General features: G+C 39.0%; 1 protein-coding gene across 12 annotated transcripts in view; it reads left to right on the top strand.

Annotated features, from left to right (window-relative positions):
* The window catches only part of FTO (FTO alpha-ketoglutarate dependent dioxygenase), a 223,090-nt gene extending 209,936 nt beyond the window's left edge, over window positions 1–13,154 (top strand). For 10 of the 12 annotated variants that reach the window (XM_064387230.1, XM_064387218.1, XM_064387225.1 and 7 more), the window contains one exon: window positions 9,261–13,154. In XM_064387230.1, the coding sequence (XP_064243300.1) occupies window positions 9,261–9,332 (72 nt within the window). In that variant the 3' untranslated portion in view covers window positions 9,333–13,154. The remainder of the gene's footprint in view (window positions 1–9,260) is intronic. The other 2 variants (XM_064387222.1, XM_064387221.1) reach the window with 1 other exon arrangement.
* The last annotated feature ends 3,147 nt before the right edge of the window (window positions 13,155–16,301 follow it).

The following is a 16,301-nucleotide window of genomic DNA, read 5'->3' as shown; positions in this document are numbered from 1 at the left end:
CTTATATGTGTCTGTGAGTGTATATATGTATAAAGAGAGACATGTACATACATGTATTTATGCCTCAGGTTACAGTGATAAACAACATTTTAATTTCAGTCTTGAGAGAGTCTTGGAGTTGTTTGGTGCTTATTATCCATCCATCATAGCTTTGTTTTGGCTATTGAAATGTGCAAATTCACTGAAAAGGAGCAAAGCAGGCAAGTGGTGCAACTTGGGAAGAATCTGAGAGGATCCAGGTGGTTTCTGGGGCAGGATCTCCATTTGGTGTCACCCTCCCTTGTGAGCCAAACATGCACAAAGGTCTGTTCCATGTAAAATCATACCTGGAGTCCTTGCACAGTGGTTACTACAAATGTCTGAGATCTGCAGTTCCTTTCAGCTCCCAAGTGCTGCCCCTTGTGGGTCACCCTTGCCTTGGTCCTGATGGAAGCTGGGGGATTTTGGGGCTGGGTTGTATTTGCAGCCAGCAGGAGTGGTGCAGGAATGATTACATTGCTTTGATGCTAAGATACAGACCCTTTCTCTCCAGACTGATTTGAGGATCAAGTAAGGTGGTCGCTGTTAGTTGCATTCACTCATGTTTCCTTTGATTTCACTTTCCTTATATAACAGGGATTTGTCATACAGCAGTTGATTTTTATTAACGTGAAAAGGTGCCTTATGGAAAAAGAGGCAACAAGGAAAATGTTTTAGCTTTCTTGCAGAAAGGCAGAGCCTCCAGATCCTGAAGTTCTTTGGAAAATGGGATTGCTTATTTTAAATGAGATGGCATTAAATGGGAAGGCCATCCTCCTTCCATGTCATTTTGAAAGATCCTATGTTTATATTTTTGCTTACCTATATGACTTTCACATAAAAAGAGTACAAAAGATAAAGTGAAAGAGTAAATGATGCTGGAATGATGCATCATTAACTTTTCAGATGACATTCTTTTGGAAAATACAGTGTCTTTCAAACAAAATGTGCCATATGCATGGCTCAGCCCCAGATCTTCCAGTCTAATACTGGCAAGGGAGGGCATCTGTAGCCCCCTGGGAAGTGGGCTGTGGGGATTTCCTTTTCTCCTCTTTGTTGGTTTTTATTTCCATTTCCTTTTCCTCTCTTTTTTCAGTCATTTAACGCTGTTCTGCACAACAGAGGGGAGCATCTGGCCCCAAGTAAACACCCAATAAAATAAGTGGGGGAAATTCACAGCTCCCTTGGTGCTATTGCGTCTGTCTGTCTGGTTGTGGACTCAACAAGATAACCATGCATCAAATTACATTGTCCAGGCTATCTTCACAACCAGAAGTGCTTGAAACCTTATTTTAATAGAAGCTTAGATTCTGGAGAATACTATAAAATCTCTCCAAAGGCTCCAAATCAGCAATTCCATCTGTGTTTCTGCAAATGTAGAGGAACAATGCCCCAGCTGATTATGCAAACAGAATGAAAATAGTTATTTTAAAAGTGCATAAAATCGATACTTTGGGGAAAACAAGTCAGCTGTGTTTATACTCAGCATATAGCAGACATTTTGTTTCTTTGTCTGAAAAAATCACAGGAAAGCAAGGATTGCAAGTGAAATAAAACAGCCGATCATACACTGCAACAGAGGGGACTGGAACATCAGATGTCTCAGCAAAGGCTTAGAGAATTTTAGGTTCCTTCTGAGAGAATATAAATTATATTGAGGTTGATATATTTGTATGTTGTTTGAAGTCAAAGCCAAATATTCTTAACACGGTGGGAATAACTCTCTTCCCATTCCTGATCATGAAAAGTATGTAACTAAATCTATGTCTGTGGTGCTGAAAATTTCCTCCTAAATGCTGTCTCCTCTGGACTAATGGGATTTTTTGCAAGTATTGGTGTGAAGGGGTGTGCATATAAATATGTATAAACGTGCTTCTCATACAGTTAGCATACATTCCTTGTATACATATTATTCTAAAAACAGGAAACAAAAGCATCTGAGAAACAGGACTGAAAGGGAGCAATTTTTAGACCTATAAGTTAAATTGGATTAAACTTCATCTTTCAGCAAATGCCGTGTTATTTATTCAGTGTTTCTCTGGGGGATTTCCCTACCCCCTACACTTTATAGCGAGTAGTGATGCTTCTTAATTAAAAAATCAAACAAACATGGAATTGAGGCTGCCCCACACAGACATTCTCCTGTGGGAATAGGAGGTGCACGGATTTTCTCATGGACAGTTTCTGGGTCTGTTGGACACAAAGGAGAGGAAAAGCTGTGTCTAGGGAAGTCAAATTCACATCATGCATAGATGCCAGGGCTGTTCTCAGTGCTGCAAGGCCATCTCCTAGGTTCTGCCCTTTACAGGGGAGAGCTGGTGGACATGGTGAGGAGGGTTACTGATAAACTCATCACAAGTCGGGTAGATTTCTGTTTATTAATTACCCCACAGTAGGGATTACTGTCTTGGAGAAAGGAGATTCTTGTTTCCTCTTTTCTTTCATTCTTTCCACCCAGAGCTGGAATGTTTTGGAGGTTTCAGGGCTTTGCAATCCCCACTCTGTAGCTGAAACAAACCTTGATCCTTTTCCTTAGTTTCTGACCTAAATTGTTTAGAAAGACTGACATACATTTGAACAGATTTTAATTAATATTGTGGAGGGAAAGTATTTTAAGTTCTTTACGGTTAAGACAAAATTTTTTTTAAATGATTTTGAGTTTTATTTCTTTCTACAAATGCATGTGAAGCACATTGGTGCACCACTTGAAAAGTCTTTTGGTTAGACTCCACCAGTGCTTTGGTTGCTGTTATTTCAACATCTGGAGGGTTTTTCTCATATTTACCTGGTTTACTATTTGAGTAATAATAGAAACTCTGACATTTTCAAGCTGGTGCAACTGTTGTTTCACCCCGTTTAGTGTCAGGTTCATTGATCTCTTCCCTGCCTTGCTGTGGAACAGCAAAATGCACTCTGCGGGCCAGTGTTAAAGATGGATTCTGCTATAGATTCACCTTGTCAAAGTGCACACAAGGCTGGCTGTGTTCAGGCTATCCTGCTTTGTCAGGATGATGCCTCAGGATATTGCAGCAGCCTCCTCATTTCCAATGGCATGGTTGATTTTGAAGGCGTAAAGCTCTTGAGTCAGTGCCTGTAAACGTTGGTTCTGTGGTAAGGGCCAAAAGCACCAGTGACATGAGCCATTATCAACTCTTGAAAGAAGCAGACAGAGATCATCTGATGTGCCAGCAAATGTATTTGTTCTTGTGTCTTTGTGCAGCTGATACTTTTTTTTTTCTCTTCGATAAATATTTAACTGATATTGCCTCTATCCCTTTCCTAAAACTGGCATTCTCTTTTCAAGTTTCTTACCTGGAAACAAACACTTTTTGTCCCTTCTATAAATGCAGTCCTGGTCTCAGCCATTATTTATGGCTGGGCACACTGTAGTTACAGCACATGAAAGAACATCAGCGATGACTTATTGTAAATGGGACAGACTTCTTGGGAATGCACTGGGGAGTAGATGTCCAAAAGAATGAAGCACTGCTCTCTTTCCATCTGGCCACTTCATTTCACTGCCTGTTTGGAACCAGCACTTCTAAAATCTAGTTTGCAAAGTCAAATATTGATTTAATTTGTTTGGGTTTTTTTTTTTTTTATTTCTTAAAAGGTAGAGTAAACCTGGGAAGGTTTTACTTGTGCAGAGTCACAGGAGGGACAAGCAGGGAGCAACTGAAAGAAACGCTTTCTCTCAAAGTTGGCAATTTTCTTATTGGTTAATTAAAAATCTAAGAAAATCTTTTGTCTAGATTGGACCCAATAACTTTCAAAATATCAGTTTTGGCATGAAAAATTTGAATTTTGTTGGTGATATAGCCATATAAAAATGGTATTTCAATATATTAATATTTTCTCTATCCTCTGTTTTTTCAGAAAATAGTCTTTAGGATGCAAACTAAAAAAGTTAATACCAAGTGAAGAATTTTTAATTATTAGCTTCCTTATGTTTTACAGAATTTAAACACAGAGATCAGAAAGTATTCCATCCTAACCCTGTGTCATGATGGAGCATTAGTCAACCCATTTTCCAAACACCCTTCAAAACACTTTTGGTGAAGTTCCAGCTGAAATACTGATTCTATATATGCTATTTCTTCTAAAATAAGATAAATCAGAAGTCAAGCTTTCAATATTTTTTGACTATAAACAAGTTAAGCCCCAGCTCCCAATGAAGATCTCATGTTCTGGATTAGTTCTCCATAAAAAGCTCTGGGAGAGCATAGGACTGGTGTCCCTTGGATACAGGTGATCCAGGCTGGAGTGCTGTCTGTCTTGTATATGCTCTGGCAACTAAGATTAGAGTAACTACACGTTGTTTACATAATAATTTTCCATGTGGAGTAATTGTTTGAGGGACGAGTATGAAAAAATCCAAACCTAAAGCAAATCTCTATGTCCCAGGTTCCTATACTAGTAGGATTTGTGTTGCACAGCAGAGCTCTGTGATGTAACATTAATAACCCATATTTGAGCCCATATATGCAAAGTCATTGTGAGTTTTAAGAGTGGAAAATGGTGTCTAAAGAAATTTCTCTTACTCAGAACAGCATGCCCCCATGTTAGCAGAGCTGTGCCGTTTTAATGATGTCAGTCTGGGTTTCAGGAATGCATTTGTCTTAGTGAAGTGATCCAAATGCTTTTTTTGCCTGGGCCAGTGTTTTAAAAGTTACCCTGAAGTTTTGAATAATAGTACCATAGCACCTTTTTTCCAGCATGACTGGAGGGAGAAAATAGCTCTCCACATAAAACATAAAATTTCAGGAGTGCTGGAGTAAGCGGGTATGGGTGAATGCGTGCTTTTGTACCTGCAGGGCAAATGTGCCATCCTCCCCTTCTGACCATGTCAGTGCATGGGGAAGTCAGCCAGACCCATTTTCCTCATCTTACCCTATGAATTTCCATGTCATCTCCTTTGGTCTTTGAACTGCTGGGCACAGGTAACTAAATTAGTACCATCTCAGAGACGGGGCTGTTTATATCCTCTCCTCACTCTTAGCATGCCTGTGCAGTCTGAGCCACTGATTGACCCCTATTGATCTGATTTGACTACACTCCTGTGGAGTAGACAAACAGTGCAAGAGAATCCAGGGACTCTAATTCACAGTACCTTATTTAGGTTCCTAGGTAATAATTCTTATTTGCATTAATCACTTGCATTAATCACGCAGAACCTGAGGCTGCCCCTTGCCTTCTCTGCATTCTTGTTCCTGACAATGGTACAAAAAGGTATCTGCTCTGAAGAAAGAGTGTTTTAAGTATATTGACACTTGATGCTTAATAATTGCAAAACTTAACTGTTAGAAAAAAGACATTTTTTCAAATCAATGACTCACGCATTACTGTAAAATATATCGATTAAAAACAAAGCATAATGTTAGTCATTTAGTCAGTAGAGTGATGCAATACTGAAATAAATTCATCCCTTGACTTTTGCATTAACCTTTTATTGACTGCTTGCATACTCATAATTAACACACACTTTAGCTAGCTTGGTTAATTTTAGCATCGTGATCAGTGTCCTCTAATGTAGATGACACCCTGATCATCAAAAATCAGTGCAGCCCAGGGATCCATGACCAGGCAAGTGTCTGTCTCAGTGGATGCACACCTGCCCAGGGAGATACCAGCCACCTTCCAGGGAAATCATCATCTGCTGTTATGCAAATAGTCAAACAGTCATACAAATGTTTGTCATCACTTAGTTGAACATTGGTAAATATTAATGAGCAAAGTCCATTTGTCAAAAACAGACAAAAAGATTATGAAAAATCTGAGAACTTTAGAGGGTAGAAGTAGTGAGAACATACTCTTCAACAGTAACTAATAATGGGCTTTTTTAATTCAAACTGTCACAAGTCTTGATTGTTTTAGTAAGAAAGTAGGGACCATGGAGTTTTGTGCATTCTATAAACAAACAATTCTTTCTATAATATGTTATTGAACACTTAGTGTCAAGATCTTGCAGCTAAATTGCTCTGAAATATATCATGGCAGTTTTCCTGTTCTCCTGCTGCAGATAAAGTATTGAAGGAATCTATTCTGTATTTCAGAGTTTGTATGATTTCCACTCTTTACACAGTTTTTACATATAATATGCACAGGTTAGTTCTATTTTCCTTTGGAGTTTTGACTAATAACTCAAATAATTTTTAATTGATGTGGAATATTTTCATTAACTTACAATATTGTAAATCTTCATAGTTTCCCACTACCACCACAGCTCGATGTTTGCAGCCCTTTTTTTTATTTTTATTTATCAAGGGTTATTGTTGCTAATTAATTTTAACTGTCAGACACAAAGAATTTGAAATAATTCTGTGCAATCATTTAGATGCATTTGATTGTTCTGCTTCAGTTTAAAATGTTGCTCTGCTTTTGGCAAGACCTTCAGCTCTCTTCCCTGCTACAAATTAAATATCATTGTAGGAACAATTTCTGCTGTAGAATTTATTTTTTTTTCATCAGAAATATACTCATCTAGAAAGGTCTGGTTTTTGCACCCTAATTCTGAGTGAGAAAGCACATTTTTGACCATGTTCCAGATTGTGGGAGCTATTCAGGTGGATTGCTTATTGAACTGCCAGGTGCAGCAGTGACTGCCTAGAACCAGCCCCATAGCTTTGAATATGAAAAAACTTAAGCTGCCTTTGATGTCAGCAGATCCAGCACAGGGGTTGTAATTTTGGTCAAAATAGATGATTGACAAATTGTAAGAGTGTATCATTCTCTGCCTCTTGCTAGTATGGAACAAGGCTGTAGAAATCCAACAGAAGGACAAAAGCACCATGGGATCACTGAACTTCGAGTACTGTGGCACTGCTTTCCCTTTTTTGTATTTTTTGAGCACATTGATGCATTTCTGTCATCAGACTGGCACAGCAAGTCTGAGGACCTGACCCTCTTCCGTTCCTCTAATCCCTCCCATGGAATATGCTATGGCTAAAACTTCCCTAATTGCATGATTGGCTGTGGGGAGACCTCTTAGCAATGGCTCTGCTGGTAACAAATACAGAAAAGGGAATGTAGCAAGCAGGTGCTCTTGGGCTGTCCAGGCACAGCATCACTGTGACTGCCACCACATTTACAGCAACACAAACACCCACATGTGAGGGAAGAGCTGGTCAATCTGTTTGTGTGAGAGAGCAAGGGGGAAAAAAAAGACATGAAAGGTAAAGAGGACTCTGAAATGCTGAGGAAGCTAAAGGTTGATATATTTTTTCTGTCAGTGAAAACTGTTGTTAATAGATGTGGCAGAGAGAAAATGTTTATTATTATTATTAGCTGAGTTTTGCAGATCATATAACATGCCTACAGTATTTACTGGTTGAGCTTTGTGATTTGTCATCTGCAATAATCACTACATGGTTAATTTATCCACTTTTAGATGGAAATGCTTAAACTGGAATGTCTTATACTACCCACCAAACTGAGTGTATTATTTTGTGCCAAGACAGAAAATAAAGCAAGCTTTTAAAAGCCTTATAGAGTTATGCTGTAATTAGTTTCAGCTTCCCCTGCATATTAATTTTCTCCTGTTCCTTTATATAATTTGGAAAATGTCTTCAGAACATGATGGTACAATCAGTTAAGTACCTCTCAGAACTCACACACTAAACTGCATTTGCTATAACAACTATTATAAAGCAGCCAGCAAAACAAATCCTCTGTTATTCTGTACAGTGCAGCTTATCAATGCAAACAGTTTAATATTTATGCTAAGAGGATTGTCACAAGTAGCTTCTGTTCCTTTAATTCTTGTTTTAAATAAATAATGAGAACATTTAAACACATTACTCTTCCCAGGGCCCTGAGGTCGGCTAATCTTATTATTTATGAAGTGATGTGCTACATAATAGTACTTAGTGCATGTTAACAGATGCTATTATCAGGGGCTGATGTGGAGAGCTGAAGATATATTGGAATGCTATGTGTTAATACTGTCCTTGTAGTGTAATGTACGATGGATTGAGTGCCCAGGATGCTGGTGCAGCAATTAACCACCCACCAACATGGGTGTAAAGCTGAAGTATGTTCTCTCTTGGGGATTATGCTGCTATTAATAATTCCCAGGAGAAGAAGACATCTTTCATTTGGCAACAGTCTCTTCCAGAAGGTCAATGGTGTCCACAAGGAAGTTGAGTGTGTCAGTATTCTTAGAGTTCATTCTACTGAGGTGAAAGACACATATGTGTTTAAAACAACTTTAAAGTTCTTAGAAAAATTATGTGCTTTATGGAAGACAAGTTTTAAAAAATGTCATACAAGAGATAAAAGTGCATTTCTGCAATTTGGTTGTTGTCTCTTTAAAGAGCTATATAGACCTGCAGTATGTACCAAAATTAAGGTAATTCTCATCATTTTTCTGTTTTGCCCCATTGCAAATATTAACTAATTAATCCACAATGTGCAAATTGTTTGAGGGGAAGGCAAAAGAGAGGGGGAGAAATCCTCCTTGAACTGTGACAATGTTTTTGATGTGGCATGTATTAGTCTAATCTTTACAGATGTGATGGTTGCCACTTATAAAAACTTTCCTCTGCAGGCTGCAGTTCAGTTGAATATTATAATTAGACTTCACTAGTATTGATGAATAATCCATTTAATAAAAAACATTGTAATTTAAACATTTTCTCTGGGGACTAACATACACTAGCCTCTTAATTTAATTTTATTGAAGTTTTGCTCACCCATTCATCATTGGAAGTTGTTATTAACCTCCATTTCCATTTTTCTTTATAGAATTTTCTCTTTTTATATTGCCTTTTTCAGTGCTAAGCAGGTTGATACACTTGTAAATCTCCAGAATCTACAAAGCTAGTCTGGCTTCTTTAATGTTGTTTAATCTATCCCCCCTGACCTTAATGCAGTAAATTCAGTTTAATCTTTCTCAATAATCTAGTAATACATTGGAAACCAGCAAACATTTAAATCTGATAATGATTTAATCACATACTTTAAATAACAGCTGAGATAATGAAAAAATAATTCACCATATAAAGGAACACTAACTGAGTTTTCTCTGTGATTGGCTTTTTGAGAAATCCCTACAGAAAATACAAAGCCTACAACAGAAATCAACTTCACTGGAAATGTGCAATCCATTTGGTGTCAGAAGATGTCGTATTTCTTTTTTTTATCATCTTTCTCTTTAAATTAATGCTCAAATGAATCCTTGCTGAGTATTCAGTTTCTTGATACAGTTTTACTTAAGTGGTTTATCTGCTTACCTTTCTTTTCAGGTGCCAGTCAGACGCAGCAGAGAGCTTGCCAGAAGACCAGAAACCAGAATGCCATCCCTTCTGGACAGATGATGATGAATGTAATATGCCTCTGCCATATGATCTAGAAGAAGTAATTGCTTATCTACAAAATCTTGTTCAATGGATAGAATAACAAGTGACCTTCCAGTCTAGAATTATTGGTGCTGGCCATCTGGGGAGAAGCTTTGTCGTTATCATAAATCTTTTAAGCTTTATGATTTCTTGATTGTATGTTATGTGTAAATGCAGATTTTACCAGTCTTTACACAGTAGCTTAGTCACTGTCTCACAATAAAGAGTACCAGCCCCCAAATTTAGAGAAGAGTGTGTTTTTTAACACCCGAAGTCCAGAACACCAGCCTTAGTTCCCTCCTCCTCCGCTCTAATTCCCATTGACCCTACAGCCCAGGGATATCTGTGTTTCAAAGAATCACAGGTTGGGGCAGGTTGGAAGGACCACAGTGGAATCACCTTGTCCAACCTCCCTGCTCAAGCAGAATTGCCCAGGGCACAGAGCTGTGTCCAGACAGTTCTGGAGTGTCCCCAGTGAGGAGACTCCGCAGGCTCTGGCCGGGCTGTTCCGTGCTCGGGCCCTGCACAGCCAAGAACTCCTTGCTCGTGTCCAGGTGCAGCTTCCTGGGCGTCATTCCTGCCCCTTCCTCCTGTCCCATTGCTGGGCACCAGGGGCAGAGCCTGTTCCATCCTCTAACACCTCCTGCAGATACTGAGACATGAGTAATGTCCCCTCTCAGCCATCTCTTCTTGAGGCTGAGCAGTCCCAACTCTGCAGTGTTTTGACACATTCCCTTGGTATCCAAATTTCAGCTTCCATGAGTGCCTAGAGCTGTCTCTGGTCTGGCAGGTTTGAGCAGCCCAAGGTGTAGTTCACACCTGTGCCAAAGCAGACTGCATGATCTGGGCATCCTAATGAGAGGCCAGCTGGGGGTGAGCCTGCTGGAGATCTTCAGAACAGAGCTGTGGATTCTCAATCCAGTAACACAGAGGGGCAGGAGATGCTGGAGCTACTCCTTTGTGCAGTGGCTCCTTCTCAGAGCTTTTTTTCAGGTGAAGAATTCTGTAGGAGCATTCTAACATAGATCCCAATACTTTCTTACTGTTTTGCCTCATGGCAACAGAGTACTACTAAGAGAGATTTCTGATGTGAATCTCTACTTCCTGGGCTCCCTGGAATTCAGAATTCAGTTCCTAATCATTGCTTTGTTTCTGCATGTTGTGAATCCTATTCTGAGGTCAGGTTTCCCAGTGCATTGCCTAAAGAGGTGATGGACCTAAGTGAGACCTTCCATTTGAGTTGTTTGGTCCCCTGAGAAACTAGATTTAGATTGTGTGATATTGGGTATTTCAGCATCAAGTGAGATCTATGAGCATAAACTCAAAAACTATGAGAAATTAAGCGGTTTGTGATGTTTTGTAGTAACTTGCTGTAAAAAGAACAGTTATGTGTAGGATGATACAGGGTGCTCCTGAATGAGATAGAGTATTTTGTTTTGGCAAATTGCTATTTTATCTGAATTGGTTGGACTGGTGTCCAACTTTGCCACAAAAAGCAGAAAATCATTATGGTGAAAAAACACTCAGGCTGTATTACCAAAGAAGCCAGTAAGGTTCAGAATTTGACATTGCCACCAAGAAATGAATATGCCTCCTGTGTTAATGTGGTGTTTAAAGTCTCTGCTGAGGCTGAGCTCACCCAGAACACACCAGCTTCTGTACTGGCAAAGAGCTGTGTGTGTGGATGAGGCTTCTACTCCTGAAAATTGTGCTTTTGACAGTATAACATATGCCAGACCTCCCTGGAGCTAAGGAAGCTGTGCCAGTAAAAATTCAGTTTTAGTGGTATAAGGCTGTGTCCACACCTACCAGCTTTTGCCAGGACAATTATATCAAGTAGAGGTTGTACCTCATAAGACTTTAGGTCAAGCTGTGCCAGCAAAAGTATAAATACCTGAATCAAGTGTTTCCATCGTAGTCCTGGGCTTCTGTGAAAACTTTTAGTTATCCTGTGGAATGTAAAGAGTCTCTGAAGAATAAGTTATTACTTAAACCAGCATTGATAATATTACCATGATCCACACATCTCTCTGTTGTCTCTTGTGCCATAGATTTCATAACATTTGGAAATACTGCTATGGGCATAGCTTTCTCTTCCCTGCACTAGTTAAAGCTGGCTTTACCAGTGGCATATTTGGATTAGTGCCACACTAAACACTGTTTACTTTGGAGATCGCTTAGAGAAAAGCTAGCTGAAGATGTGGGAATTCTGCTTTTGAAAAGGCAGTTCTCAGAAACAGATATTGCTTTGGAAATGAGCAGTATGAATTCAGACAAGCTAATGATGTAACAGTGTTAACACAGTGTTTAGGAGGACTGTTTGTTTATGCTGTTATGTTATGATTACTTTGTGTATAATTAAGCACTGCTAAAATCCATGGGGATCACAGTATTGAAAGTAATCTGACCACCACAAAGGGTGGAGGAGGCATATCAATGGTGTACTTTGTAGCTGAAGTGGAGGCAAACCTATTAAAAAATGATTGGCAAATAATTATTTCCAGCAGTAGTAAAAATAAAACCAAACCGAAACAATCCCAAACCTATTAGGAGACTGCTGGCAGTAATAACAGAATTTTTAGAATACATGTTCCCACGTCTTGCCTATGTTGGAAGATTTAAGGTAGTGAATTAGCTGAACTAGCCCTAGTCTCAGTGCAGTCAGATAGCACTTATCTAAGCCATGGTTAGCAATGATATGGACAAATGAACACCCTTGGAATAAGACTGCCAAAATACCAATAATCAAGTGGTTTAGGGCTCTCTCTTGCATTCCAGTCTTGCATCATCTAAATCAGTATAACCTGATTGTGCTCAGTTGAAATGCAGAAGTATGAGAAGATTTCATATCTCCAAAGCCCACAGGAGTTGATAGCAATAACATGAGTAAGATGGTGGAACTATTTGAAGCACACAGTAATGCCAAAGGGTACCCCAACAGGAGAACACAGTTAAAGGTAAATATATATAAAAAAACCTGAGAGATCAAGTATAAATTATTGCTGTGCTTAGATTATGTGTTAGAAGCTGACAATCTACTTTGAAGATTTCTTTATTTTATTCAAGTAGTTACAATTTAGCTTGTTTCAATGATTCTTTAGCTATCCATTTATATTCCAGCATTAGATAACCCATTTCCTTTTTGAAAGAGCTGGAAGACACAGCCTCTAATTAATGTTCTGTGTATAGCAATTGTTTGCGAAGCCTGGGTGCTTTAGAAGCATGAGGACCAAGGTCAGGTTTTTCAAGGAAGAGGTGAGAGCATAAATTAACTTCTGACATTAAATTCAGTGGTTCTTTTAAAATGGTGAAGTTCACGATTTTGCTTACATTTACTTTTCATCAGCCAGGACTGAATTGAGGTAAAATAGTTCACTTGCACGTGTGTGTCAGGCTAAATGGATTGCAGAAGATACAGATCTGTTTGCCTGTCTGCACTTGCCTTTAGACAATATTCATCAATTTTACAAAAGCTACTGACTAAACATGGAACCAGTACAAATGAAATGCTCAAGGCAAGGGCTTTCTTTTATAAATCTGATACAGAGTTGGTTTTACACTGATAGAGAGAAAATGTTGGCAGAAAATGAAAAACTTCTATTGTTTCTGTAATTTGGGGGATGAAAGATACAGACTGTTTTTAAGTATTTGATAGAAAACTGCTGTGTTATGCAATGTAATTAGAGATGTTTTTATAATACTTTGTTCATATCTGTGTATATAAAAAAATTTTATCCCATAGGTCCTTTCTTCTGTTGAAAAGGTTATGTAAATAAATAAAATTAATCTTAATACAGTGGATTTTAAAGGCATAATACTTATGTTCTAAGCTTTACAGCAGGTTCTGATCATTTAAAGGGTAAATAAGAATGCCGTGAGTAATCACTGACTGAAAACTGTGCAGGATGGGTAATATGCCCCATAATAAATATCCAAATCTGTTGTCTTATTATCATCTGAATATGGTTTTAGATTCATGGTAGTGGTACAAGGAGCAATATAAAATCATGCTGGACTAATTAATACAGTGGGGCATATTCAGGGATTCCATTCATGTCACAGCACAGAAATCAAAATATTATTAAACTCCATCATGAAAGGTGACTAAAATATTGTAGCGTGTTAAGAGCTGGCATTGCTCCTTTCTCAGTTACAGCTGTGCTGTTCCATTGGTTCTGTGCTGTGCAGTGGAGTTTGGGCTGTTGGATATTAAACCAGGCCAGGCTTAGGCTTGTGTCTAAGCTGGGCTGAGAGCAGGGTGAGAGAGGCAAGGTGGGATGCACAGGAGACCCAAGGGATGTGATTTTTCAAGGCCACAACTTCATTAACTGGACTCATATGGGAGTCATTGAGCTCAAACTTGTACAGTGCAGGTCAGGATCTCTCTCTTAATTGTTACCACCTGGTGCAAAGTCAATGTTGGCTCCCTAAACCCCTTCCTGCCCCTGACAGCCAGTCCTCAGCTTTCTGCTGGGAGCTGACCACTCTCAGCTCACACCAAGATTACGGATTTGGGAAGAGTGGTTATTCCACTGTAGCAACAGGGGTGAGAAAATCTCATCCCCAGCTTCAGCCACCCTCTGTCCTGCTACAGCTCCACAGATGGAGTACCTCCAAACATTCTGCTTCTCATTTGAGATTCAAGTTGCTACAGCTCATCTTCTGTCCTGTCCACCGGGACAGTGATCTGACACAGCGAAGGGCCAGACAAGAAAAATTCTGTTTGCATGAGGCTCCTCATCAAAAACCCATTGGACTCTCCATAAGAGTGAAAAGTTCAGGACTACAATAATCTGCCTTTAGAGCGTGGGAGCTGCTAGGGAGTGAGGAAGGACTCTGGCCAAACCACCAGCATTCATTGTTCTGTAGGACTCACATCCTGCCCTGTTCTGGCTCACCCCACCTGTACAGGCAGAGGCAATCCTGAACAGAACCCATTGTAGAGGCAATCCTGAACAGAACCACTGCAGAGGCAATCCTGAACAGAACCCATTGTAGAGGCAACCTTGAACAAAACCACTGCACAGGCAGTCCTGAACCGAGCCACTGCACAGGCAATCCTCAACAGAACCTTTGCAGAGGCAATCCTGAACAGAACCACTGCTCTCTGTCCTGTACAAACTGACTCTTCACCTTCAGTGTGGCTGGGCTTGAACTTTCATTTACATTCATCTGTCCTCTTCACCTTAGCCTGAGGGCATTCAATGAACAAGAGAAGATAATTTATACAATTACAAAAAGACTGTACATAGAAAGGCTACAGAACTGGCTGAATAACACATAAAATAAAAGCCAAGAAATAACCAATAAAATTAGCACACTAAAATGTTGATATTTAGGCACAGGCACTTCACATATTATAGAAACTCTTGTTTCTCTTCTTGTTGCTTAGGAGATAACATTCATAATCCAAAAGGATGTATTATGCTTTGGTTTACATCCTCTAAATCTCCACTGGTTTTACAGGGCTTGTCCATGATGAACAAGAATTTGGTCACAAAAGTTGTTCTCCTCCCCCTCCCTATCGTCAAATACTTGCTTTCATGCCAACACATCTTGGTCTGATTAGTCCCCTTGATTACAGGCTAAAGCAAAAAGTCAGGTGTATAAGATTCCCATTATCCTTTATTCCACTGCTTCTAAGAACAGGTCAGATAGAGTTATTTCAGTGAAAATGTGAACAATCAACTTCTGTTTACCATTAACCTTCAGTTTTCTTTTCTTAAAATCAAATCAGGGCTTGGTAGGCAGTTATTTTCATACATGTCCCTTGATCAGTGGAACAATCTGTCAAAAGCCATTAAAGCCTCTATTAGGTTGAATTGCATTCAAAGTTAAGCTCTCCAATCATTTGAAGGACTGTGATGATTGCTTTTAATATAGTATACATTGATTTCTCTCTTGGAATAGCAACATAACTTTGAAACTAAGCATGTATGACTTGAGCATTTTGCTCTCCAGTATGTTTTGAGAAGCTTTGTTTCTTGTGGAAGATTAGTGTCTACATTAAAAAAAGGAGAAAACAAATGCAGTGAAATCACCTCTTCATTGTCACGAGTTTTAGCTTTTCCTAGTTCATTGCAACCTTCAAGGTGTAACATATGAAATACGAAGAAATTTTCCAGGGCCCCTTTCCTCAACAGCTTCACTGATTTATCTAATTGTACTGTTATTGTAAAAGTGGCTCTTTATCTTAAAATATTGGGATACTTTACACAGAGAAACTGAGGCAGAGGTCAAAAGTGCAGCTGGGATCTGAGTGGCAGCACTGGAACGAGTGTTATGTAACCCTCTGTCGCTTGCATATCTCTATCACTTCCAGAAATCAGCTCAGTTTACAGAGTAAAGATGCTCTCATAGAATTTGTTGTCCTCCAAAGTTATATCTGAAAGTTGAGCTGGAATTTGTCCTACTCATGTCATATTTAGCACAATATTTAATTGCATAACATACAATAATATATCTCATATAATAAAGACCTTTCAGTCTTCCTAAAGTTTGATAAAGCTTTCCAGTGAATCTTTTAGTTACATTCCAAGTCCCTGAGCTCTCAATGGGAAAGACATATTTTATTGGAATTAAATGATTCCATGGAGAATATGCAGTGTATAATATCATACAATCTAATACTATCCCCACTCTTCTACATCTATTTTAAGTATTTCCACTGCATGCCTCACAAGGTGGTACAGCTGCTGTATTAGGAAACTCTTAAGAAAATACCCTGTTGGTATTTGTGCTGTTTTTACCAGGGTGAAGGTGAGCTGCTGAAGCAAACTGGAATGCTGGTTAAGCACCTGTTAGCACTTTAGGTACTTATTTGGTAGTCTGGTAGTACTTTACTGAGAGCACTGTGTTACTAGCTATTTTGATGAACATCCTAATAAATTATTATCCAACATCAAAGAATTCCACAATTCTTTTATTTCTGTTCTTTGTCTTCTATTG

The sequence above is a fragment of the Passer domesticus genome, chromosome 12, assembly GCF_036417665.1.
Source record: "Passer domesticus isolate bPasDom1 chromosome 12, bPasDom1.hap1, whole genome shotgun sequence".
Taxonomy (NCBI): Eukaryota; Metazoa; Chordata; class Aves; order Passeriformes; family Passeridae; genus Passer; species Passer domesticus.
The sequence above is the reverse complement of the archived record's forward strand: the minus strand, read 5'-3'. Positions and strand labels throughout refer to the sequence as shown.